Genomic DNA, 20593 nt, shown 5'->3' on the forward strand with positions numbered 1-20593 from the left:
CCGACAGGCGAGTGCAGAGCCAGCGTGGCGCCCAGGCTGGCAGCGGGGCCGGGTTACAAGCTGGTGCTGAGTGCAGGGGGAGAAAAGTGGCCACTCGCCCACCCCGTGCCCAACGCCCCATGCTGTGAGCCGTTGTAGCAGGGAGTGCTGGCCACAGGGCAAGAGAGGGGCTGCTGGGGGGGCAGGGCCGGGCAGGCCCTGCTGTTGTGGGAGCCTGCTGGGCTTCCCCTGGGTCCTACTGCCCTTGGTTCCTGTCATTTTTGACAGGGACAAAGGGCAGATAAATATTAATTTTCCAAATCTTTTAGAGGCCCCATGGGCTGGATAGAATGGCCTCACAGGCATCCGGCCCATGGGCCGTATTTTGCCCAGCCCTGGGTTAGAGGGCCACTATCAGACAACCTCTCTGGTTTTGTTTTAACCCACAGTTTGTCACTATGCGCACTTACACACATGCAGGGAATCTACTCCAATGCTCTGAAAACCCAGCACATTGGAGCAGACTCAATTAAGTGCATATCAGCACTGAAAAAATGGCAGCAGTACGCTTTGAACTAAAACAAGTTCCATGTGCTTTAGTTCAAAGTGCTATTTTCTCAGCACTGACGCATGCTGCGCTGCTGGTACATCTGGTTCTGACACAGCACTGGGCACTTTCAATTAGCACAGCTCACTAATTAAAAGCATCAGGCACTACATCAGAAGTACATGTAAAAATGCCATGTGATCCTTGGAACTAGTGTAATAAAAAAAAATAAGGAAAACCAAAGTTTTCTTTTATTAAGAACATAACACGTACCACACTAGGTCAGTTCAATGATCCATCTAACCCAGGAGCCTGCCAGCAAGAGGCCTGTTTTTCTATCCTCCAGGCAGTTTCACTGGGCAGCGTCCATTGGTTCCTTGGACATGTTTGAGGGCCAACGGTCACCATCTGGCATACTCTGTGTCGTCCCTCCTTGGCGTGCTCGTTCTGAACTGGTGACCTCACTCACTCTTGCCTCTGTTTTCTTGTCTCCCCAGATCAGTTGATGTTTACCTAATACCCCACCCTAACAATGTGGAGAGGAGGTGCTGCCGGTTGGTCTGTGGGGGTTCGGTCCATGTTAACCTTAGGCCTCAAAAGTCTGTTACCAATAGTGGCAGGAGTGGTTACTTCAGAGGGAAGAGCAGTGAAGTACGCACATCTAGGGTGATCTACCTTCCCCTCCCCGCATATCATTAGCCTCCCTGGCATCCCCCATCACTGATACAGAGATGACAGAGGATGCATTTTTCCTAACTTTTCTGTTTAACAGCCTTAATGTACTTTGTGCAACTAAGAGCCGCTACTTTGTGCATCACCAGAGCCACAAACGACGTGTGCTACTGGAGGTTGGGGGGGCATGGTAACTGCCTGCGAGCGGCGGCGGTAGTGAGAGGGGAGCTCCTGCAGGTGGCTGCAGCAGTGTCAGCGGCAGGGGGAAGGATGGCGAGTGCCGACCAGCAGTTGGTGACCAGCCACAGACACCCCAGCAGTGTCAGCAGTGGCCAGTGGTAATCAGTGACTGCCCACAGATGCTGCCAAGAGTGTCTGCAGCGAGGGGAGGGTGTGGCAAGCAACAACTGCCTGCAACCACTGCCAGTGGCGCTTCTCTTAGGGGGTGCACTGTAAATCTCAGGGGGTTCACATGCACCCCCTATGCATAGCCAATGACCAGGGCCACTGCTGAGCCCTGCACTGTACGCTTCTCCTCTTGTCGGGGCCCCCTTTTCCAGCAGCAGCCGCCAGGGGAAAAAAACCCTGCAAGAGGCAAGACTGAGTCTAAAGGCATGCACAAGAGCAGGGCTGGGGGTGGCTGGGGCATGCATGGGATAAGCAGCCATGTGGGCCTGCCCATGTCTCATGACACCCATGTGTCCCTTTGTGGGGGGCTTCAGGCAAGGAGGGCAGGCAGGATTGTGTCAGGTCAGACTTCAGGGCAGCAGCTTGGCTGCTTTCCCAACGGCCCCCCCCCCTTTTTTTTTTAAAGGAAAACTAAGAGGCAGCAAGAGAGAGATGACAGGTTCGTTTGAGAAAGAAGACAATGTTAACTGAGGTGAACTAATCTGGCGAGGTGTGGGGCTAAGATGAACGCGGGGTATCATGGTAAACTGCCCCAAGAAGGCTGGAAAACGAGAGCAAGGAAGACCTCTACGGTCCTTCCCACCCCCGGCCCTGCGGGGGAAGGTTCCAGCCCACGTGACCTCCCCCCGCCACCCCGCTCTCACCATTTCGCCGCCACGCGCAGCAACCGGCGCCCCGTGTTTACATCGCCCGCTCCGTTACCCCGGCAACCGGCCCCGCCCGCTTGCCCCTCCCTCCCCGTAGATTTCCCAGGGGTCGTCATGCTCCTGCCGTAAAGAAAGCAGGTGCCGCAAAACGCGCTCCCCTGGGGCTGGGCAGCCGCGGCAGGCGAGGTGCGGACTGGGGCTTCCTTTCCGGCGTGAGGTGCGTCTGGACGCTCGTGCTCTGGCACCCCACCCCCCACCACGCCAACAGTCTGTCCGTGCTGTAGGGCACGAAGGGCACTCACCGGGCCGGGGAATGGGAGCTTCGGCCCGGCCCGGCCTGGCCTCTCCGTCCGCCTTCTGCGCCCGCGTGAGCCTGCCCCCAGCCAGCAGGAGGGCCCGGGCAGGCGGGCTGTGTGCGTGTCACGTCTGAACGCGCACCCGCATGTACATACTGGTACATAGGTTCACGGACTCACGTGTACCTACGTAGAGACAGAGGTACAGAGAGGGCTAGGCAGATAACGTTCTCTGTGCATGTGTATCTGTTTATGCATGTATGTGTATATACAGACACAAATTTGTATAAAAATATATTTACACTAATATATTCGTATATACATGCATTTATATTTATTTAATACACAAATGTGTTTACATGTATATGTAGGCACACATGTAAATATGTAGAAGCAGATTTGTGTATGTGTGTGTCTGTACAGATATAAATAATTGAGAAGATAACATTCTCTCTCTCTGCATCTCTCTTTCTACTTTGGTTACTCTCCATGGTGCAGATATATCCTGCCTTTTCCTGCAGTTTATGCCTCCCGCACAGTTGGTGCAGTAAAAGACCATCAGTCCCCAAATCCTGGGTCTGTTGCCTCTTCCCTTCCCTGCCCAGGGCCCAGATGCTCCCGCATGACTAATCAAATGGCTTCAGCTCATCCATGGTGCCAGGTCTTGGCATTGGATTTTAAAAAGGGCCTGTGCAACTTGCAAGGTGTGTGGTCACCAGAGATCCTGGTTTTCTCAGAAAAATCCCCAATTTTCAGTTAAAAAAAGTAACTCCAAATCCATTTTTCCATGATTAAAATGAAACACCACTAGATGGATTTATTTTCATTTAAATCACGGAAAAATGTGGATTTGGGGTTACCTTTTTAAAACTGAAAATTGGGGATTTTTTTTAAATCAGAGAAAACCAGGATCCCTGGTGGTCACTCACTCTGTTGCTTATGATGATGATGATGATGATGATTTTATGAGAACTGGCTTAGTACCCAAGTGTATACTTTAAAAATATAATTTGGCAATTATATATATCACACACATTCAAATATGTTAATGTATAAATAGATGTTTAAAGTATACATATTGGCAGGATATTTCAGGATCTGAATGAGGATGGTGGCTCTTGAATTCCACAGTGTAGTTTTTCCTAAACAGCTGACCGGGGGGGGGGAAGAGTTTGAAAATTTGGAAGTCAGACTTGACTTTTGACCTGTAATTTAGTCCGTAATACCATGCTTACACAGCTTATGATTTTTGCTTCCCCTAGATAATTCTTATTCATAGCCATAGGAAGGGTTCATAGGATTCATTCCAAGAACTTCCTTTTTCTTTGTAAAACTGTCTCTTGTGTTGCTAAGCCAGGAACGACATCAAGGCATTTTCCTGAACTCCTCCCTCTCTCCTGCCCCCCACAAAAAAGTAGTACCTGAAAGCATAATGTACCAGAAGTTGCAGAAGATGTACGTTTTTTACCCTCCACTTTATGCTTATAATGAAGGAATGAAGGTTATAATGGAAGAAATGGTTTCAATTTAACTAAATATATGAAGGAGTAACATTTTCTGTGCCAGTAAATGAAGACAAAGTGGGGTAATGAGGGGGTAGGGCTAATTAAGTTTTAGCAATTTATTTCTTGCATATATAAGGCTCTTTAGCCTGCTCTATAACTCAGGAATTGCTAAATAAAATGCGTAGAAATAGAATATGCTCTGGCATCTGTCTTCTCTTGCAGTCCCTGTGCTCTTTATACAAACCTTTTCATAATACAAATGCACAGATTTGTTACAAGAATTAAACTCAAAATATAAAGTTTGTTAACCATATGCTCAGCTCTTTTCTAGTTACAGCTGATTTGTCATCTGTGACTGGATACCAAAGCAAAGTAAAACATGTAAGAAGAGGCTGACAGGCTGGAGACTGTCTGAAGAGGCTTTTTAGTTCAGCTCTTTTCACTCTTGCATCTCAGCAGTATGATTTACACAAAAACATTACCATGCTTCCATATATAAAAGAAAACTTCACCTCCTATAGAGGGTTTCAGAATTATGAGAGAGCCACGGTACTTGAAAGAACAGCAATGATCCAAGAAGTGAATTGGAATATATACAACCTGCCTACTTGCAGCTAATAGATATCTATGTAGAGAAACAATAACATTATGAGCTAGCAAGTTCACGCGTTGATTTATATATGGGTTTTTTTCTAGCCTAATAAATGTAAGCACCACTACAATCTGAAAATAAATTATTTATCTTTATTTCAGAAGTTATCTGTATTTAAAATAGAGAACGTGAATGGAAACTAGTTCAACATAGCAGGTACTTACGATAGAGAGGCAGTTAGCCACATTAGTCTGCAATGAGGCAGAAGGCAGGGTAGAGATTCACCTTATACATTAACTAAATCAGAGATACATGAGCAAGAGTTCACTTCATCAGGAACTTGGGGCAATATTGTAAGTTAGTAATAGCCTAGTTGAGGAGAGCCAAAAGACCAACTAGAAACTGTGTCCCATTTTGCTAAACAATGTACAAACATAGAGCAGAATGTGGTCCCTGCTCACATGCTTATAATGTAAATGGCATGAGTAGATATGAGCAATGCCATGGTGACAGATGTACCAGGTCGGGGAAGCCTCGGGAGAGAGTTTCTGTTTAGAAAGGGATAAGCTGAATGGAAATAAAAATTCAGGGGAGAAGAGTAGTGGGGCAGGCCATGGGAAAAGGGGCCAGGAACAAACAGCTAGTCATAACAGGGCAGAGGAAAATCCAGTCAGAACTCTACAAAGTAATTAACCATTAATTGTTTAACCACAGTCATGTATTGAAGTTCATGGAGATTAATATTGAACTGATTATTCTTCAGGTAAATAATCACACAGGAATAAAGTGTCTATCTATGTTCAGTGAAACATGAAAATGGCCAGTCCTTTAAGAGGGGAAGTACTGAATCTTTACAAAAATGTAAGTCTCCTCAATACCTCTAGCATTTTCCTTGTCAAAATAAAACACTTTTGCCATGTACTCAGTTTAAAATGCTTATATTTTTGTTTTTTTTAAAGCTGCTGCACCTGGGAAGGGAATATCCCAAAGGAGCAGACTACTTTAGAAGCCGTTTGAAGGCAGCTTTCCTAAAAAATAAGGACGTGAAAGATCCTGAACAAATTAAACAACTAATTGCACAAGGAGAATTTGTTATAAAAGAGTTAGAGGCCCTGTACTATCTGAGAAAGTACAGAGCTATGAAACAGCGCTACTACAAGGATGACAATGAGTGATCCATAGCATTGTTGAATATTCACATGTAATAATACAGGCTCAAGTAATTAGGATGAATGAATAAAACAGAATGATTCTCTCAAAGGCAATGAAATGCAAGCCATCTGAAATACATGGGCATATCACATCTATAACTACTTCACTGCACTTCAAGGGGTTACCTGGATGATTTGGGTATCAGGAGTATAAGGGCCATGCAGGTGTAATTTTATAGCGACAGCTCAGAGGGTTACTTAGTCCAGGTCCTCCCTGAACTGAAGCTCAATTTGTAAAAACAAAAAAAAAGAAAAAAGCTTGTAGAAAGTGCTTTTAGTGTGAGTCTCTTCCTTTCTCCATATTAAACTAACTAAACAGAGAGCTCTTCATAGATTTAAAACTGAAAAAATACAAGTTTTTAATATTGACCCAGATTTCATTTGCTCTTTAAGAGGTGTTGAATTTTTTTTTTTTTTGATTTGGAAGTTATGCAAAATGTGTGTGTCCTGGTCAAATGGAGGTTGAAAATTAAAATCATTAAAAAAATGTTTGAGAATGACTTCCCTGTGTGGCTGTCCTCCTGGCAATGTGTTGGGTATTCTGGCTTGTTTGGATGCACAGTCACTATGTGCATGGAAAGGGACAATTATTTAGAGAAACACTGGCTAAATGTTAGATGCATAAGGTGCATTTTTGTTTCACTTAATGCTGGGTTTCTCAGAAACCAATTAAGAGCACTTAAAGGGTTGCCTGTGGTCATGTTATGAGCTCCTGCTGCAGCAGTTAAATACCAGCACCTTTAAACAAACCTGGGCTGCAACTGATTTCTTCTACATAGAACTAAGTACCAGATTACTATAAGAACACAAGGAGATAGGAGACAGTGATATTAATTTTTGTATGACTAATTGTTGTCACAGCCACAATGTTTACATGCATTGATCTTGGGGCAGAAATGAATGCAGTTTTCTAAAGCTACTGAGACTAATTACATAATAGGCTGTTGTAGATGAGGTAAGGTCTCTGCTTTCCTTTCAGAACCTGAAACCCTACCTATCTGAAAAATCTCACTTTTCCACAACAGTAAGTACCTTTACATAGTTTAGGTTAAATCAGCTTCCGAAGTAGATGTAAACAGTTCTTAGTGCAAGATAAGTGTCTACAGGGAAATCAGTGCGGAGTAGCTATTGAGATATTTCAGACTGTAGAAGAGGCCAAAGATTATCAATCCTCTTTTTAAACTGCCTTAACAATAACCATTGAGTTACTTCTTTCTGGAACTATGAAATAGTGAACTCGGAGCAAAAGAAGACACTTCCTGGCCACAAATATTAAAATGTTTGCCACTTTACATGCAATTCATTTAAGGAAAACAGGGCGTACTGTGGTATTACAGTTGTTTACAGCAGCCACAGTCAAATTTAAATTATAGAAACAAATGTTTATAAGTTGCCAGAACTCAAAAAGATGCACTGCAAGCAGTAGATCATGCAGAGGTTCCAAAAATACTCACCATGCCTTTAACCAAGCTACTTCAGTAGCTCCTCCTTCTGGTGCATCTTCACTCTGAAAAAGGCATGCTTGTAACTTGAGGTAGCTGACATAGTAAAATCCTAGTCGAGGGAAAGGAATGTGCAGTTTCAGCACAAGTTGGGTGAAAGGAAACCTAAGGCTCCACTATGGTCTCTATCTCAACCTATTAAGTTGCATTAAAACTATAGAATACCTTGTCTTCAGTAAGATTTTACCTAGCTAGTCAAGAGAAGCTTCCCTTCCCCTCTCCAGTGGTAAAAACCTCAATGGACACGTCCAGATGAGCCCGCATGTGCCTTTTGCAGCATTTCAAACCTCTTCGAGATGCTGCAAGAGGCACGTGTGGGAACAAAAAGAACGTCCCACATGCTACAAATTTGTAGTGGGGGAGCAAAATTAGACCCCTGGATATCCAGGGATCAAACAATACCCTGGGAGGGAAAAAAAAACGGGTCAGGGCATGGTTTCAGACTGTGCCCCGAGGCAAAGTCCTCCACAGAGACGCTCTAGCAGCCTGCCAGAGCTTCTCGGTGGTTGGCCCTTTCCCCGGTCCTGAAGCACGCTGCCTGCCTGTCTGGGGCAGGTAGTGGTGCAAGCTGTAGGGATCTGGACCCAGCTTCTGCCAGGTAAGTAGGGGGTTGGGACCTTTCCCAACTCTGTTCATTCCCCCACCCCCAACTCATTCCCTTAGCTCCCCACTTGCTCTCCCAGCCCCCCCACACTCACTGGGAGTAGCAGAGAAGGAACAGGAGGCTGAAGAAAACAGGGGAATGGTCTCCAGCTCATTTCCAGGGGCTCATCTCCAGCTTCCTGCTGGTCTTCAGCCCCCTGCTCTTCTCCAGCCTTGGGGGGCTGGGACCCTGCAGGCAGGGTTGTCCATGTGCTGGGGAGGGAGGGGGGCTCTGCCCTGTGCAGGGTAGGGGACCATTGGCAACGTCAGCAGGCAGTCAGCAATTGCCACTGTCACTGCCAACAGTGTTTGCGGGTGGTCGCCGACCCCTCCCCCCACTGCCGACAGCACTGGCAGCATCTGCGGGAGCTCCCCACTTACCAGTCCTGCCACCACCAGCGCATGGCAGCCGCTGGTGGTACTCAGCATTCATGCAGGGGACCCACCCTTCCTAAGCAGCCCCCACACCCACCCACAACCTGGACTATAACAGGCGATAGTGGGTGGAATCCTTGAAGAGAAAAATAGAGAACATAAAGGCATTGGGTTTCGTATCAATAAAGGAGAGAGGACAACTGGACTGTTCTCTATGATGGCCACCCTTGCTAAGACCTCTGCTGGCCAGTGCTTCAGGTGGAGGCTTGGGTTAGCGCCGGTCCCTGCATGAAGGCACAGAAGATTAGTCAGCCTGGTGTCTCTGTGCACTAGTACCTATGTAGACCTGTGTCTCCACATAAGGCATTGGTCAGCGTGGGTCCTGATGTAGGCAACAAGGAACCCAGGAAATCTCCAGGCAAGGGGAACTTATTGCCCGTTGTTCTGCATTAGGCAGTAGGCCTGATTTAGCACGAGGGCCAAGGTGCGTCACCTAGTAAAGCAGATCAGCTGTGGGGATTTTGCTTCAGTGACAGCTATTTCTACCTTGAGATGTGCCGATCCACTGTCCTCCTTTAAATACCTCTGAACTATGAGATAAAGTGTGCACCCCCCTCCCTCAAGACAATTTAGCTGAGTGCTCTATTGGTTAGAGTGTGGTGCTAATAACACCAAGGTCACAGGTTCAATCCCCAGTTGAACTAGATTTCCTGAGCATCACTTATCTAAGAAAGCTATGACATTCTGTGCATGTTTAATTGCAGCTCATTCAATTCACAACAAAGTCATTCTTCATTCTGCACATGAGAATGTGCAGTTCAGCTAACATATGGAAATTCAAAGCAATTCCCTAATTCTAATCATACCACCTCCAAAAAGACCTCAAAAAGACAACATATGATATGAGCAGGTGGGTGAGAAGCTTCAGCCAAGCAGCTCCTGCCCAGCATGCGAAGCTCTGGCTCTAGCTCCCAGCTGCCTTCTGCCCATTCCCTATCCACCTGGTGCAATGAGCAGCCACCTGCAGGTGGGCAGAGCAGGTGGCTGAGAGCTTTGCTGAAGCTTCCTGTCCACCCAGGGAGACACTGTAGGGGTAGGAGCAGCAGCCACAGCTGGAGATTAAGGGAGCAAAACAGCCCCGGCCAGTGTGCAGCTCCCCGTGTGGCTGCAGCCAGCAAGGTGCTGCTATGCGCTGCTCATCTCCAGCAGCCGCTCCTCCTGCTCCTGTTCCTGTTCCTGCCTCTACTGCACTGCTCGGGGTGGGGACAAACTTCAACTCAGCTGCTCTTGCTGGAGGTGAGGGGAACAAAGGAGCATCCAGCTGGCTACAGCCACACTGGGAACAGTGCCACCTGTCCTGTCCTGTGCTGGTGGAAGCATAGGCTGCCCCAACAAGAGTGGAGCTCAGGCCTATGCGGAGCATGGCAGGGGGGCAGCCATGGGCCAGATGCAGCCCATAGGCCATGTTTTGCCCAGCCCTGATTTGAAGACTGTTATCAAATCCCACCCAGTCTTTTTTCTCCAAAATAAAATTTTATTTTTTGCACCATTTCCTCATACATCATATTTCCCCAATCGTTTTCATTGTTCTTTGCTGGACTGTGTGAAATTTATGCATCTGAATCCGTGCCTTAATGCAGTAAAATAGTTACTGTTCACTAACAGAGCTACTATTTAGTTTTGTTTTCTTCTTGTTCAAAGGTCTGGCTTCATGTGCTGCACCGTATATATACCCTACTCCGAATAAATAATTGTTATTTTTGGGGGGGTCATCACCCGTATATTGTAGCAAGTGCTTCAAACATCATCACCACAGTATTGAGAGAGGGTATTATACCCACTTTTCAGGTTGGGAATTGAAGAAAAGATACCCTAGCTAGAAACATCCTCTAAGCTTGCGGACCTAATTTGAGAAACCTAGGATCTAGCATTTAGAATAGTTAGCACTTCCTACACCAAGGCATAGCTTCAGCACTTCTATGCATCAGAAACCTGTGGGATCAGGCATTCAGTTTCCTGGGTGTTCAATTAATAACCATCTCTGAAAACTATCAGCCAAATTCAAACTGCTGAACTATTCTGAAAGAAGTTCAGCCTGAGGCAGTCACCCAACTTGGAAAATATCTCAAATAGTTAATACTGGAAATAGTTGCTGTATGAGACTGTTTTCCATTGTGTAATAATAAACATAGCAGTGCTACTAGCACTCTCCACATGAAACAATACACTGAAGGTGTATTTAAAGAGATTGACTAACAGTCTATAGCATACTACAGCTCACAGGCCAGATGTTGACCCCAAAGTGACTAGATCTGGCCTGTGGCAGGGGGGATAAACATGAAGCAGTTTGGACTGATGTGGCCCCTTCCCTGCCTTGCACTGTTGCTGATCTCCACAGCCTAACTTGCTCTCCCTCTTCCTTTGACAAAGTTTTGGAAAGGGCCTTGAGGCTAAAAGAAAGTCAAGAACTACTGATCTAGCAGATGCCGAGTAAAGGTGGTGTCCCACTCTGTCTACCCTCTTCCTGCCCCATATATACCTGAGAGAATAAGGGCACTCCCTCTGCTGAAGTTGCTCCTCTTGTATCTTGCAGGCTAACAACCAGAGTCACTTAGCCTTAAAGCCCCTTCTGGCCCTGGGAGCATGGAAGGAGCAAGTAAGGGGGCATGGGAGAGAAGGAGGAGGGGGAGAGAGACACAAGCCAGACTGAGAAGCACAGCTCCGCATCCTCATAGCCACCCATGGCAGAATGCAGTGTTAGAGTGTGGGGGCAGCCAACAGAGGGACTGCCAGGAGGTAAAGGGCAGCAGCAGCAGTTTCGAGAGGAGCAGCTACAGGTACTGCTTGCCCACACGATGCTGGGACCACTTACCTCCCTCACACCAGGGGCTAGGTGCTGGTCACCCTTAAAAAAGGATCTTGCATCACCCTAGTTGACAAATCACTGACCTAATGTTATGCCCCAGTTTATTCACTGAAGCTTTCATAAGGAAAGACTTCTCTGAACAGAATGGCTTGCGGCAAGGTAAAATAGATTTTCTTTGTACAAACACTGATGGGCAGAGACAAGGCCAGTTTGGCTGGCAATTAAATATGTAAGAGGAAATTGAGATGGAAGCTATTAAAACACATGAAGTTGGTCAGCTATTGAACTATAAGACATTAGCACTTAAATTCTTCAAAGCAGCAGGAAATTAAACAGCAAAGACTTTCAATAACTATCTTTTATTACATTACAATAAATAGGAGCAGTACAGTTTGACAAAAATGACAAATTCCAGATCACCCCACAGCACATACTCCTATAAAACAACATTAAAAAGTTTAAACAGTGGTCATTTAAAAAAAAAAAATGTAATATCTGGTATGACCAACATTCCTTGGTCACGCAGCCGAATGATGTAAAAACTGGATCACACTGCATATGTTCCACAACAAAAAGCACAATGTACAAATATGTGCATGTTTCAGTTTACACTATACAAAAATAGTTAAAATACATTCCAGGTAAACATATTACATTAAGAAATTGTTCTAGTAAGAAGTTGGCACTGGAGAGGAAAAAGCAGAAGTATTTTCAACATGAAAACACAAGACAGTGGAATTAAGAAATGTTAGTTAGGAAAGATTCACTGCTTATGTAGCTTTACGTAGAATTAAGAAAAATCCCCCAACCAAACAAATAACACCCCCCCCCGACTTGCTTACAGCTTGGTGTCCTTTGAAAGTAACAGCTGCATTGCTTCATAGTACAAACACAAGACTTGAAGTTTACATACAGTATTTATGTATAGGAAAAAAACAATATTGCTGTAATGCATGTTGGACTGTTAAATTTCTCATGATCTACGTCACTCAAGATTTTAGGACTACTGTGATGGTTAAAAAACAAAAACAATTTTAACTTTTGAGATACATGACAACCTTTTTATACAGATTGTCTATCAAGCTACACAAAGCTACTATAAGGCATTACTTCCTGACACATGGAAATCTAGTGTATTAATGTAGTAAGTGTCATTGTGTGTTCATTTTGTAATTACCATCAGAAAAAGTATCTGGATGTTTTTTAAGCATTTCAAATAGGGAAAGACATCAGAATAATTAAAAGATCAATTTGTGCATGCTGCAATCCAACATGCTTCACCAAATCTCTACAAATATTAGGACAAAATGGCACAATACTGGCAAGGACAAGTGTTTTGTGAAAAATCACAAAAGGACTTGTTCTAAACCATTTCTGTACTAAATTTAACAAAACTGATAGTTTACAGAATAAACTAGATAAAATAAGCTGTATACTAGGGATGTGCGAAATGGGCCATATTCAATTTGGATTCAGCCCAAATTGCGGACAATGATTCAATTACTCGATTCTGAAGATTTGATGCTGATTCAGTGAATCAGCCATAGACACAGCTTTAAATGCTTTTCTACATACCTCAAGGTACCAGGCACGGCTTGTGAATGCTGTGATGGTTGGGAAGGTGGAACATCCCACAGAAGCATGGGGGAACCCTGGGTGCCCTGCCAGACCCAGGAGCACCAGTCGCCAAGCCAGAAGAGGTGGGGGGAGAGCCAGTGCACTCCCCAACAGACCTGGAAGTGGACTGGAAGTACTGCTGGGGACCCCCTGTGATCCAGTGGGACGTTCCATCTGCCCTAGCATCTCAGCATTCATAAGCCACCCGGTACCTTGAGGTACGTAACAAAAACATTTAAAGCTGTATCTACGTTTGATTTGTCGAATCTTTCTGAATCGATTTGGAGGGTTCCGATTCGATTAGGAGAAATTAAAGGGTCTCCTGATTCGATCTGGATTCAGAGGTTCAGCCACCAAATCAGGCCGAATCTTTGTCAAATTAAATCAGCCACTGAAGCTTCACAAAGTCCTACTGTATGCCTTCATATTGAAAAAAACTACATCCACAGAAGACTACAATAGTCTTCTAAGGATTTAGTTAAGCCAGTGCATGAACTGTTTAGACAAGACCCAAGTTGGCATGTGGTGTGACTTGGTTACAAATCATGAGTCTTTAGATTTCATTTCATGCGTTTGTTAACACCATCCACTTCTGCTACATTATTCAAAATACATTGATAGTAGCATCTGAAATATGGAAAGACAACCAACACAACTCTCAACTTTAATATGTTTTAACCTTAGAAACTGTGAATAGAAGAGGCTTACAACTTCTATAGGTATTTGTTCTCATTTCTTATTGGTCCTATTTAAAATATAAGGTTAGGTTCTCCTATGATCATCTTTCAGTACTGTAAGCAGTATGAAGGGCAGCATTACCCACATCCAAAGAATTGTACATTCTTTCCCAGACCCAAATCTTACAGGCTATTAAGGTAGTAGTCCTATTACTTCCTCAGCCAACTTTAAGAGCTATCCAGTTAGTATACTTTTTACTTCCTTCAAATGTGACCACCTCTGCTCTGTGCGTAGAAATAAAAAGGTAATCCTGCATACTCATACACATGGCTTCAAGTTACACTGGTGCATTAAAATCCTACTCTATCAACTCAGTATAGAAACTCCAATTAAAAGTTTTGATATAAAACTTAGGATACACAATACTGCTTTTCCTTATTCTGAACTTTCAGAATTCACAAATCAGGCTTCCCAAAACATCACAAGGCTTTAAAGAATAACAGTTTCGTATTTATCTAATCTTCTCTTTTATCCTTTAAAATACACTGGGGCGATTATGTTTTCAATCCTTACTTTGCAACAATGGCTAACTGCTCTCTTCAAAAGCAAACAAAAAAAAAGGGAAGCTGAGATACTCATGTAAACTTACAGATCCAGGAGCTGGGGCTTAAAAAAAAAAAAAAAAAAAAAAAAAAAGGCATATACTACAAGACTCACAAAATTACAAGAATAGACAACACTAGAATTACTGACTTACTTCAGTGCTGATAACTCAAACTACTGCAGTACTACTATTTAAAACTTCAAAATAATTAATCAATTCCAACCAGAAATCATACGACAACATTGACAAACCTGGTTGTGAAACAACCCTGACATTTTTATGTCACTAACCAACTTTATTGGAGGGGTAGGGAGATTAATACTTCACAAGAATCACACAAAATGACACTGATTCTGGAAACCATGATCTCAACTATGTCTACTGAATGTCTGTGCAAATTCCATATCGCCATTTTTATGGCACAATGGATTTTCAAATAATTTGCATGAAGCAGCCAAATACAAGCTTATTCAATCATTGAAACTAAAGAGGTTACTAGAATTTAAAATGCCTCCTATTATATACAAATTAGGCATTTGGAAATATTTAATATCACAGGGGAAGGAGGGGCAGAATTGGCACCCATATGGCCAAGAGGTCTTGACCTCATTCTTGGATAAACTTGGAATTCATATATGAATTAAATCTAAGAGACTGAATTAACTAATCTGTTAAGGCGCTCCCATACTTGTTAGAGACACTGAAGGCAAGATCTTGGACCTACTGAAGCTACTTTGAGGTTTTTCAGCAGCTTCAGAGGAGGCAGGACTTCACCCTAGGTCTTCCAAAAACCAAAAAATTAGTGGAAGTCTTAAAGCAATGCAGTACCAGAGCAACTCAATCTAATCAGAACTTTTACTTTTTCCATTGCCAGATGTGCATTGTTGTCTTTTTTTTAATTTTTTTTTTCTAGAAAAAATATAGCATTTAAAGAATGACCATGACAAATTGCAAATTGCAGTGAAAAACTTTGTGAAAGTTATTTGTTTACATTCATTAAAGTTGATCTGAAATGCTACAAGACTAGATGCCTAAAAGCAGAATCTACAGGAAGACTATAAAAGGCTTCTGGTCTCTCAATATTGCAGTCAGTCTAGAATAAAAGAAAACAAATGTTGGAAATAAAAGTCTGTTTTGCTAAATAGTCTTTCTACCCAACCAGATTAGAGGGAAAGAAAAAAAACACAGTAAAAGCCATGTTTTAAAAAACAAAACCAAACAAACCAAACAACCTGTGTACCATTACTTCATTATTTTTTGCACACACAACAAAAGTTCACAACTGTTAAGAAAAACAGGAAGTTAGTAACTGTGCATGCACCAAAAAAGACAATTCTCATGTTTGTTTGTTTTTTCACAGGCATACTGGCACTTCAGAGGAATAATGTTCCCACTGTCATTTAAAACAAGCATTCATATAAAACTAACAGGTTCATGAAGCAGAAAGAAAATTAAGTAATGCTAAAACAAATGCTAATAATTTAGTGTAATGTACAAAAAAATCACTTAAGTACGTCTGAAGACTAAACGATAAATTGTATTTACATAATTATACACTTTGTCTTTGTCTTCTTTTTCTTCTTTTTACCATCTTTGCTCATCTTCTCTTTGTGTTTTCGAATTTCTCGAACTAATGTATAGAAGGCATCATCGACACCCTGAAAGGAAATACACATGGCTACATTGAGATTAAATTAACGTAATTTGTGCACTAATTGGATACAATTTGTTTAAATAAGGCTAGAGATTTATTATCATTCTTATTTTTACAATTTCTGTCAGGGAGAAGTTTGTTTAGCTCTGATTATGCTATACTAATATACCAGAAAGCTGGTGGAAAAAGTGTTAATATTTTCAGTAGCCAAGGTATACCTATACAGCATAGGTATACATGTCAAAGGAAATTAACTGAACACCCACTGAGGAAGTACTGCAATTAAACTCTACTACGTCTCAGCACTGGATGAAGAAACTCTACTATGTCTCAGCAGTGGATGAAGTTCCCAGGGACCGTGACTTTGTAGCATTTCTTGTCAAGATTAAAAGCATTCACTTTACTTAAAATTAAACATATGTTTTGAAAAACTACATAGAATACATAACTGCTGACACCATTCATGTAAAGCCACTGCACATTTAATTTATTCACTGAAAAGTATTTTTATAGCTGTATGTATCTTTGTACCTTGATACACAGAAGCAATGGAGAATCTTCAAGCTTTTTAGAAACAAAAAGTTGATCTAGTTTATGAATAGCTCCCTAAAGATTTAGCTTGAAACAGATTTTTTCCAATATTATAAAAACTGTACCTAAACAATTAAGTTGAAAAGTTGTCACTGAGAAATCTGTATTAGCCTTGGAAACTGGTTTTGAAAGTTGTCGGTTTTATATTGCATTTCATCTGGCTAAAAAGATGGCTCCAATTCTCCACTGCTCTTAATGTACTGTCACACATGTAGAAGATAACATAAAATGGTAGCATAAAAGTGTGCTAAACCACACTTTGCAGAAGCAGGTGTAGAAATGTAGTCTTACAGTTGACATACGTTTCTACCTCTTGAGTTAAAAAAAAAAAAAGAAGAAGAAAAAGATTATCTTACTGATTAGAGACCCTCCCAGCTTTTGTAATCAGCAAGCAACCAAAACAAGGTAATAAACATACTCCTGCTGAAGTCAAGAGCAAAGAAGCTTCTCCATTAACACGAATGAGAACAGAATGGCACTTAAGAACTTAGTGACTGCATTACACCATAATGGTGCATGCTTTTTCCAAGCAGATGGAAAATTTGAAAATTAAACAATTCATTTAGAAATCTACACCAGAAAGTAAAAACAAAATGCAAAAAAGCTGTGCATTTGCAACATAGCATTACAATCCATGTGTGCTCTTAAGGAATTTGATCTGAGCCTAAAGATACTTCAGAACTCTCAGCAACCTGCACTTTGCTAATCCATATTTATCCCCAGCTCTCAGAGTGCTTTTGTAGTAAATTCTGAATTAATCTCCCCCACACACAAAAAAACCACACACACATGCACACACCCTTTAGAACAATCCAAATAAAACACAGTGCATGTTATAGTACAATATCCTGGGCTTTTTTCTTTAAATGTTAGTCCATTTTGAAAGAGCTAGAATTAATCTCTACAATTAGTAATGAGTAACTGAATACTGGTAAAATATTACTAAGTCTCTTAATTTACAACTTAAAAAAAAAAATCGAAGACATAAAATGAATCTTTGGCCACCCATACCTGCAGATATACTCTGTATCCAGACATAGTGGTGCTGTAGCTGAATAGATATGCAAGTATAAGATTTACATACTGCAATATTTATTACGCCCATTGATAAAAAGGAGTAAACATACCAACAGTCCACCACAAAGGATAAGAAGTGTATCTCATTGCTCGTGTACAGTATTGAAATCAAAAGCTTAAAGCACTTCTACCACATACTGCACCCAGGACTTTGAACAGAGCACCTGTTCAGTACTTCAGTTTTCCCCATTGTAAAATACTACTTGCCTAGGGGCCATCATAAACATCTGGAGAGTGCTTTAAAACACTCAGACTGAAAGTGCTAGTGGCAAATTATAACTCTAAAGCTGCTGCAAAACATTTTCAAGTATTTTAAAAATAAATGCCAGGAAGCTAATTCCTTACACAACTGAATTCAAGGGACTCAAACTCAAAAAAAAGAAAAGGATGGTCCAGTTAAAGCTGAAACATACTGTACTGTGCTTACTATAGGTTTACAAGGTAATCTTGTGTATGTTGCAAACTCTACACACTAGGGGGCAACTTGCTACAGCATTTCTGCTTTTGAATTTATTTACTTCTGCAAATAACACTTAAAAACATTTGTACAGCTTTTCAGTTTTACCAGGCTAGGTTCTGCTGTAAATTCTCTTTAAACTATATGCTGGACAACTGGGGCTCTTGCATTAAGACTCAAAGAGTGCTTTAAGTGAGAACAAAAAAAATACATTCAACAGTTTATCCTTCATTTAAACCTATGTGTTTAATTCAGTTATCTTTAAGAAAAAGATACAATTACTTCAACATTTGGGGTTCAGCAGACTGCACTGTAGTATAGTGGGAAAAAGTTATCAAAAAACCCTCTCCCTTTACAGAGGACACTAATTAATTAGGGGTCAATCGTATGCATGTCCACTTATTCAGTGGACCCCTAGAAAGCAGTTCCCAAACTCAAATTAAAATAACAACACTGTATCTGCCTAAGGACTATGCTCCACCTGGTTGCACTAGTCAGACCTGATGAAGAAAGTTTTGCATTCAAAAGCTTGACTAACTCCTCCTCCCCAACTATGCAGTTGGTCCAATAAAAGGTTTCACGCTAGAAAGTCCTTGCCCCATGCATAATTTCTGGAACATCACAGCTACAAGTCTTACACTACTTTTACATTGTAGCATGAGAAATATGCAGGTCTCACATATGTAATATAGACATTTAGCAAGCACGAAGTAGAATCCCCAAATTATTTGATACCTAGCATTAAATTGTGCTATTGAAACAATGAATAAAGAAGCATGCAACTCTCTACAAATCATACTGCTTTCTTTTTTCCAGCTGAAATCACCCTCTAAACCGGGTTTTGGAATTCTAACCCATGTTTTCAAGCGGGCATGGAATATTTCTACTTCCTTCTGTTCTGATTAATTTCAGACTACGCAGAGTTTTTTTGGTTTGTTTTATATTTTATTAATTTAGCCTACTGTGGTCAAATGAAAATGCTTACCTTTAATGAATTTGTCTTGGCTAAGGCTTTTAACACTGGAAGAATCATACATAAATCTCTGAATCTACAAAATAAGAGCTCTACTCTGAAAGTATCATCCATAAAGTCAGAAAGGTAATGAAAGATAAAAAAAATAAATAGTTAGTATAAAATGGTGATAAAAAAATCTCCAAACCTATCACTATGGCTTCCAGCTGTCTAATTTACAATTCAACTTAGGCTCCTTTAAGCAACAGTAGCCCATAATAAACGCACTACTTGTATTACACCCTTTCAAGAAAAGGATTTGTTGTAGGTTTTACATAAAGGCATAATGTTTTGTCTGCTTACTATGCATGACAGTCAACCAGATGTGTTAAGTGCTTCTTGCTTTACGACATAATAGCATAATAGCATACAGAATACTTGCTTGGAAGACATCAGCACACCAGTGTATCAAGCCTACATTACCTAGTCCAGCACACCAGTCTGAGTGAAAGGAAAAAAAAATACTGTTCCATGTTGAGTTTGTGGGGAAAAAACAAAATGCAAGAGAAGTTCCACAAACAACAGATATACGATGAACAAAAATAATGGGGTTTTTATTACCTGCTAGCAAGAAAGCAGCATGAATATATTTCACTGCCAAAAGCTACTTCAGGTTAGGCTATCATAATTATTCCTCAAGTTTTGGATGGGGGTTCACTGCAGTCTCTCAGAAATCCCCCTCCTTGTATCGCTTTAACCATTTTGCTACACAGTTAGGCTGACTAAGTAGACTCTTAGGCCGCGTCCAGACAGGACTGTGGCACCACATACTGCACACTCCAATGTTCTTTTTGACCCCTGGATATCCAGGAGTCAAAGAGAAAAAAAAAAGTGGAGCTGAGCACATGACAGCAGCATGCACCACTGCCCAGTGCTGGCCCCAGCCTCCCCTATCCCACTTGGGGTAACTTGCCACACACCAGTGTGCATGTGGCATGGGTGTTCCCTGGGTACAACCAGCAGCGGCACGAGACGCCCTGCCACTAGTTGTCCCTGTGGAACCGAACATCCACACGTCTGGATGTGGCCTTATTGTGAAGTTCTCCCATACCAAGGAAAACGAAAAGCGCTTTCTGAAAGACAGCTGAGTTAAGGCAGCAACAGCTCAAGTTTTTCAGTTGGGAACAAAAACACATCAGATTCTAAACTCTTCCACAAGGAAAACACAGAAAGAAGGTCATTCCACCCCAAAGGCTTTGCACCCCAACACAGGACCAAGATGGAGGCTTTGGGCTTAGCTCAAGAATGCAAAACAGTATTTTCTCCCTGAAGGAAAATTTAAGGAAGTAGCCAAGTACATCTTAAGAGACAAGAAGTCTAATACCTCTGAACTAAATTACTGTCATTTATTTCCCCCCAGCACAGCTAAATTCATAATGAATCAGAAAAGAAGAGCTAACAATATTTAATAGAATATTTGATGCTGCTTAAGCCTCACTTATTCTCAACTGAAGGGATCCTGGACTGGGTTTTATGATAGATGCTTATTTTTTAACCTTGCTGGGGAGAAGTATAAAAAGCCTTGTAATTCAAATGCTCTGGATACAAGTTTCCAGAAGTCAGTGGATATTAGGTAATATTTCATGACACCAAATACATTGTTATTGTTCTGACATTTGTCTCGTTTTTAAATTTATCATAATAGTGCTAAAGACATTAAA

The 20593-nt window shown here is 41.9% G+C and overlaps 3 protein-coding genes across 15 annotated transcripts in view; 1 reads left to right on the forward strand and 2 right to left on the reverse strand.

The window, feature by feature from the left end:
- The window catches only part of DNAI7 (dynein axonemal intermediate chain 7), a 62961-nt gene extending 60313 nt beyond the window's left edge, over nucleotides 1–2648 (reverse strand). Inside the window, exon 1 of one of the 6 annotated variants that reach the window (XM_090043652.1) lies at nucleotides 2556–2648. Coding sequence is in view for 2 of the 6 variants with exons in the window: in XM_090043648.1 (XP_089899774.1) it covers nucleotides 2251–2253 (3 nt within the window). In the remaining 4 variants the exon portion in view is untranslated. Of the gene's footprint in view, nucleotides 1–2250; nucleotides 2323–2555 lie in introns of those variants that run through there. The other 5 variants (XM_090043654.1, XM_090043650.1, XM_090043648.1 and 2 more) reach the window with 5 other exon arrangements.
- Nucleotides 2372–6351, forward strand: ETFRF1 (electron transfer flavoprotein regulatory factor 1). Of its 3 annotated transcripts, none has more exons than XM_090043655.1 (3): nucleotides 2372–2470; nucleotides 5410–5507; nucleotides 5606–6351. In XM_090043655.1, the coding sequence occupies exons 2-3, from the start codon at nucleotides 5457–5459 to the stop codon at nucleotides 5819–5821; spliced, it is 267 nt and encodes an 88-aa protein (XP_089899781.1). In that variant the 5' UTR covers nucleotides 2372–2470; nucleotides 5410–5456; the 3' UTR covers nucleotides 5822–6351. The 3 variants fall into 3 exon arrangements, with proteins under 3 accessions (XP_089899781.1, XP_089899784.1, XP_089899783.1); XM_090043658.1 differs by lacking the exon at nucleotides 2372–2470 and adding an exon at nucleotides 2580–2707; XM_090043657.1 differs by lacking the exon at nucleotides 2372–2470 and adding an exon at nucleotides 2619–2751.
- Nucleotides 6352–11582: 5231 nt separating this feature from the next.
- KRAS (KRas proto-oncogene, GTPase) overlaps nucleotides 11583–20593 on the reverse strand; it is a 39968-nt gene continuing 30957 nt past the window's right edge. For 4 of the 6 annotated variants that reach the window (XM_090043660.1, XM_090043659.1, XM_090043661.1 and 1 more), the window contains one exon: nucleotides 15663–15799. Coding sequence is in view for 2 of the 6 variants with exons in the window: in XM_090043663.1 (XP_089899789.1) it covers nucleotides 15683–15799 (117 nt within the window). In the remaining 4 variants the exon portion in view is untranslated. Of the gene's footprint in view, nucleotides 15800–20593 lie in introns of all 6 variants that reach the window. The other 2 variants (XM_090043663.1, XM_090043664.1) reach the window with 1 other exon arrangement.

This window comes from Crocodylus siamensis, chromosome 4 (genome assembly GCF_052110815.1).
Source record: "Crocodylus siamensis isolate JL-2025a chromosome 4, ASM5211081v1, whole genome shotgun sequence".
NCBI classification, from domain to species: Eukaryota; Metazoa; Chordata; order Crocodylia; family Crocodylidae; genus Crocodylus; species Crocodylus siamensis.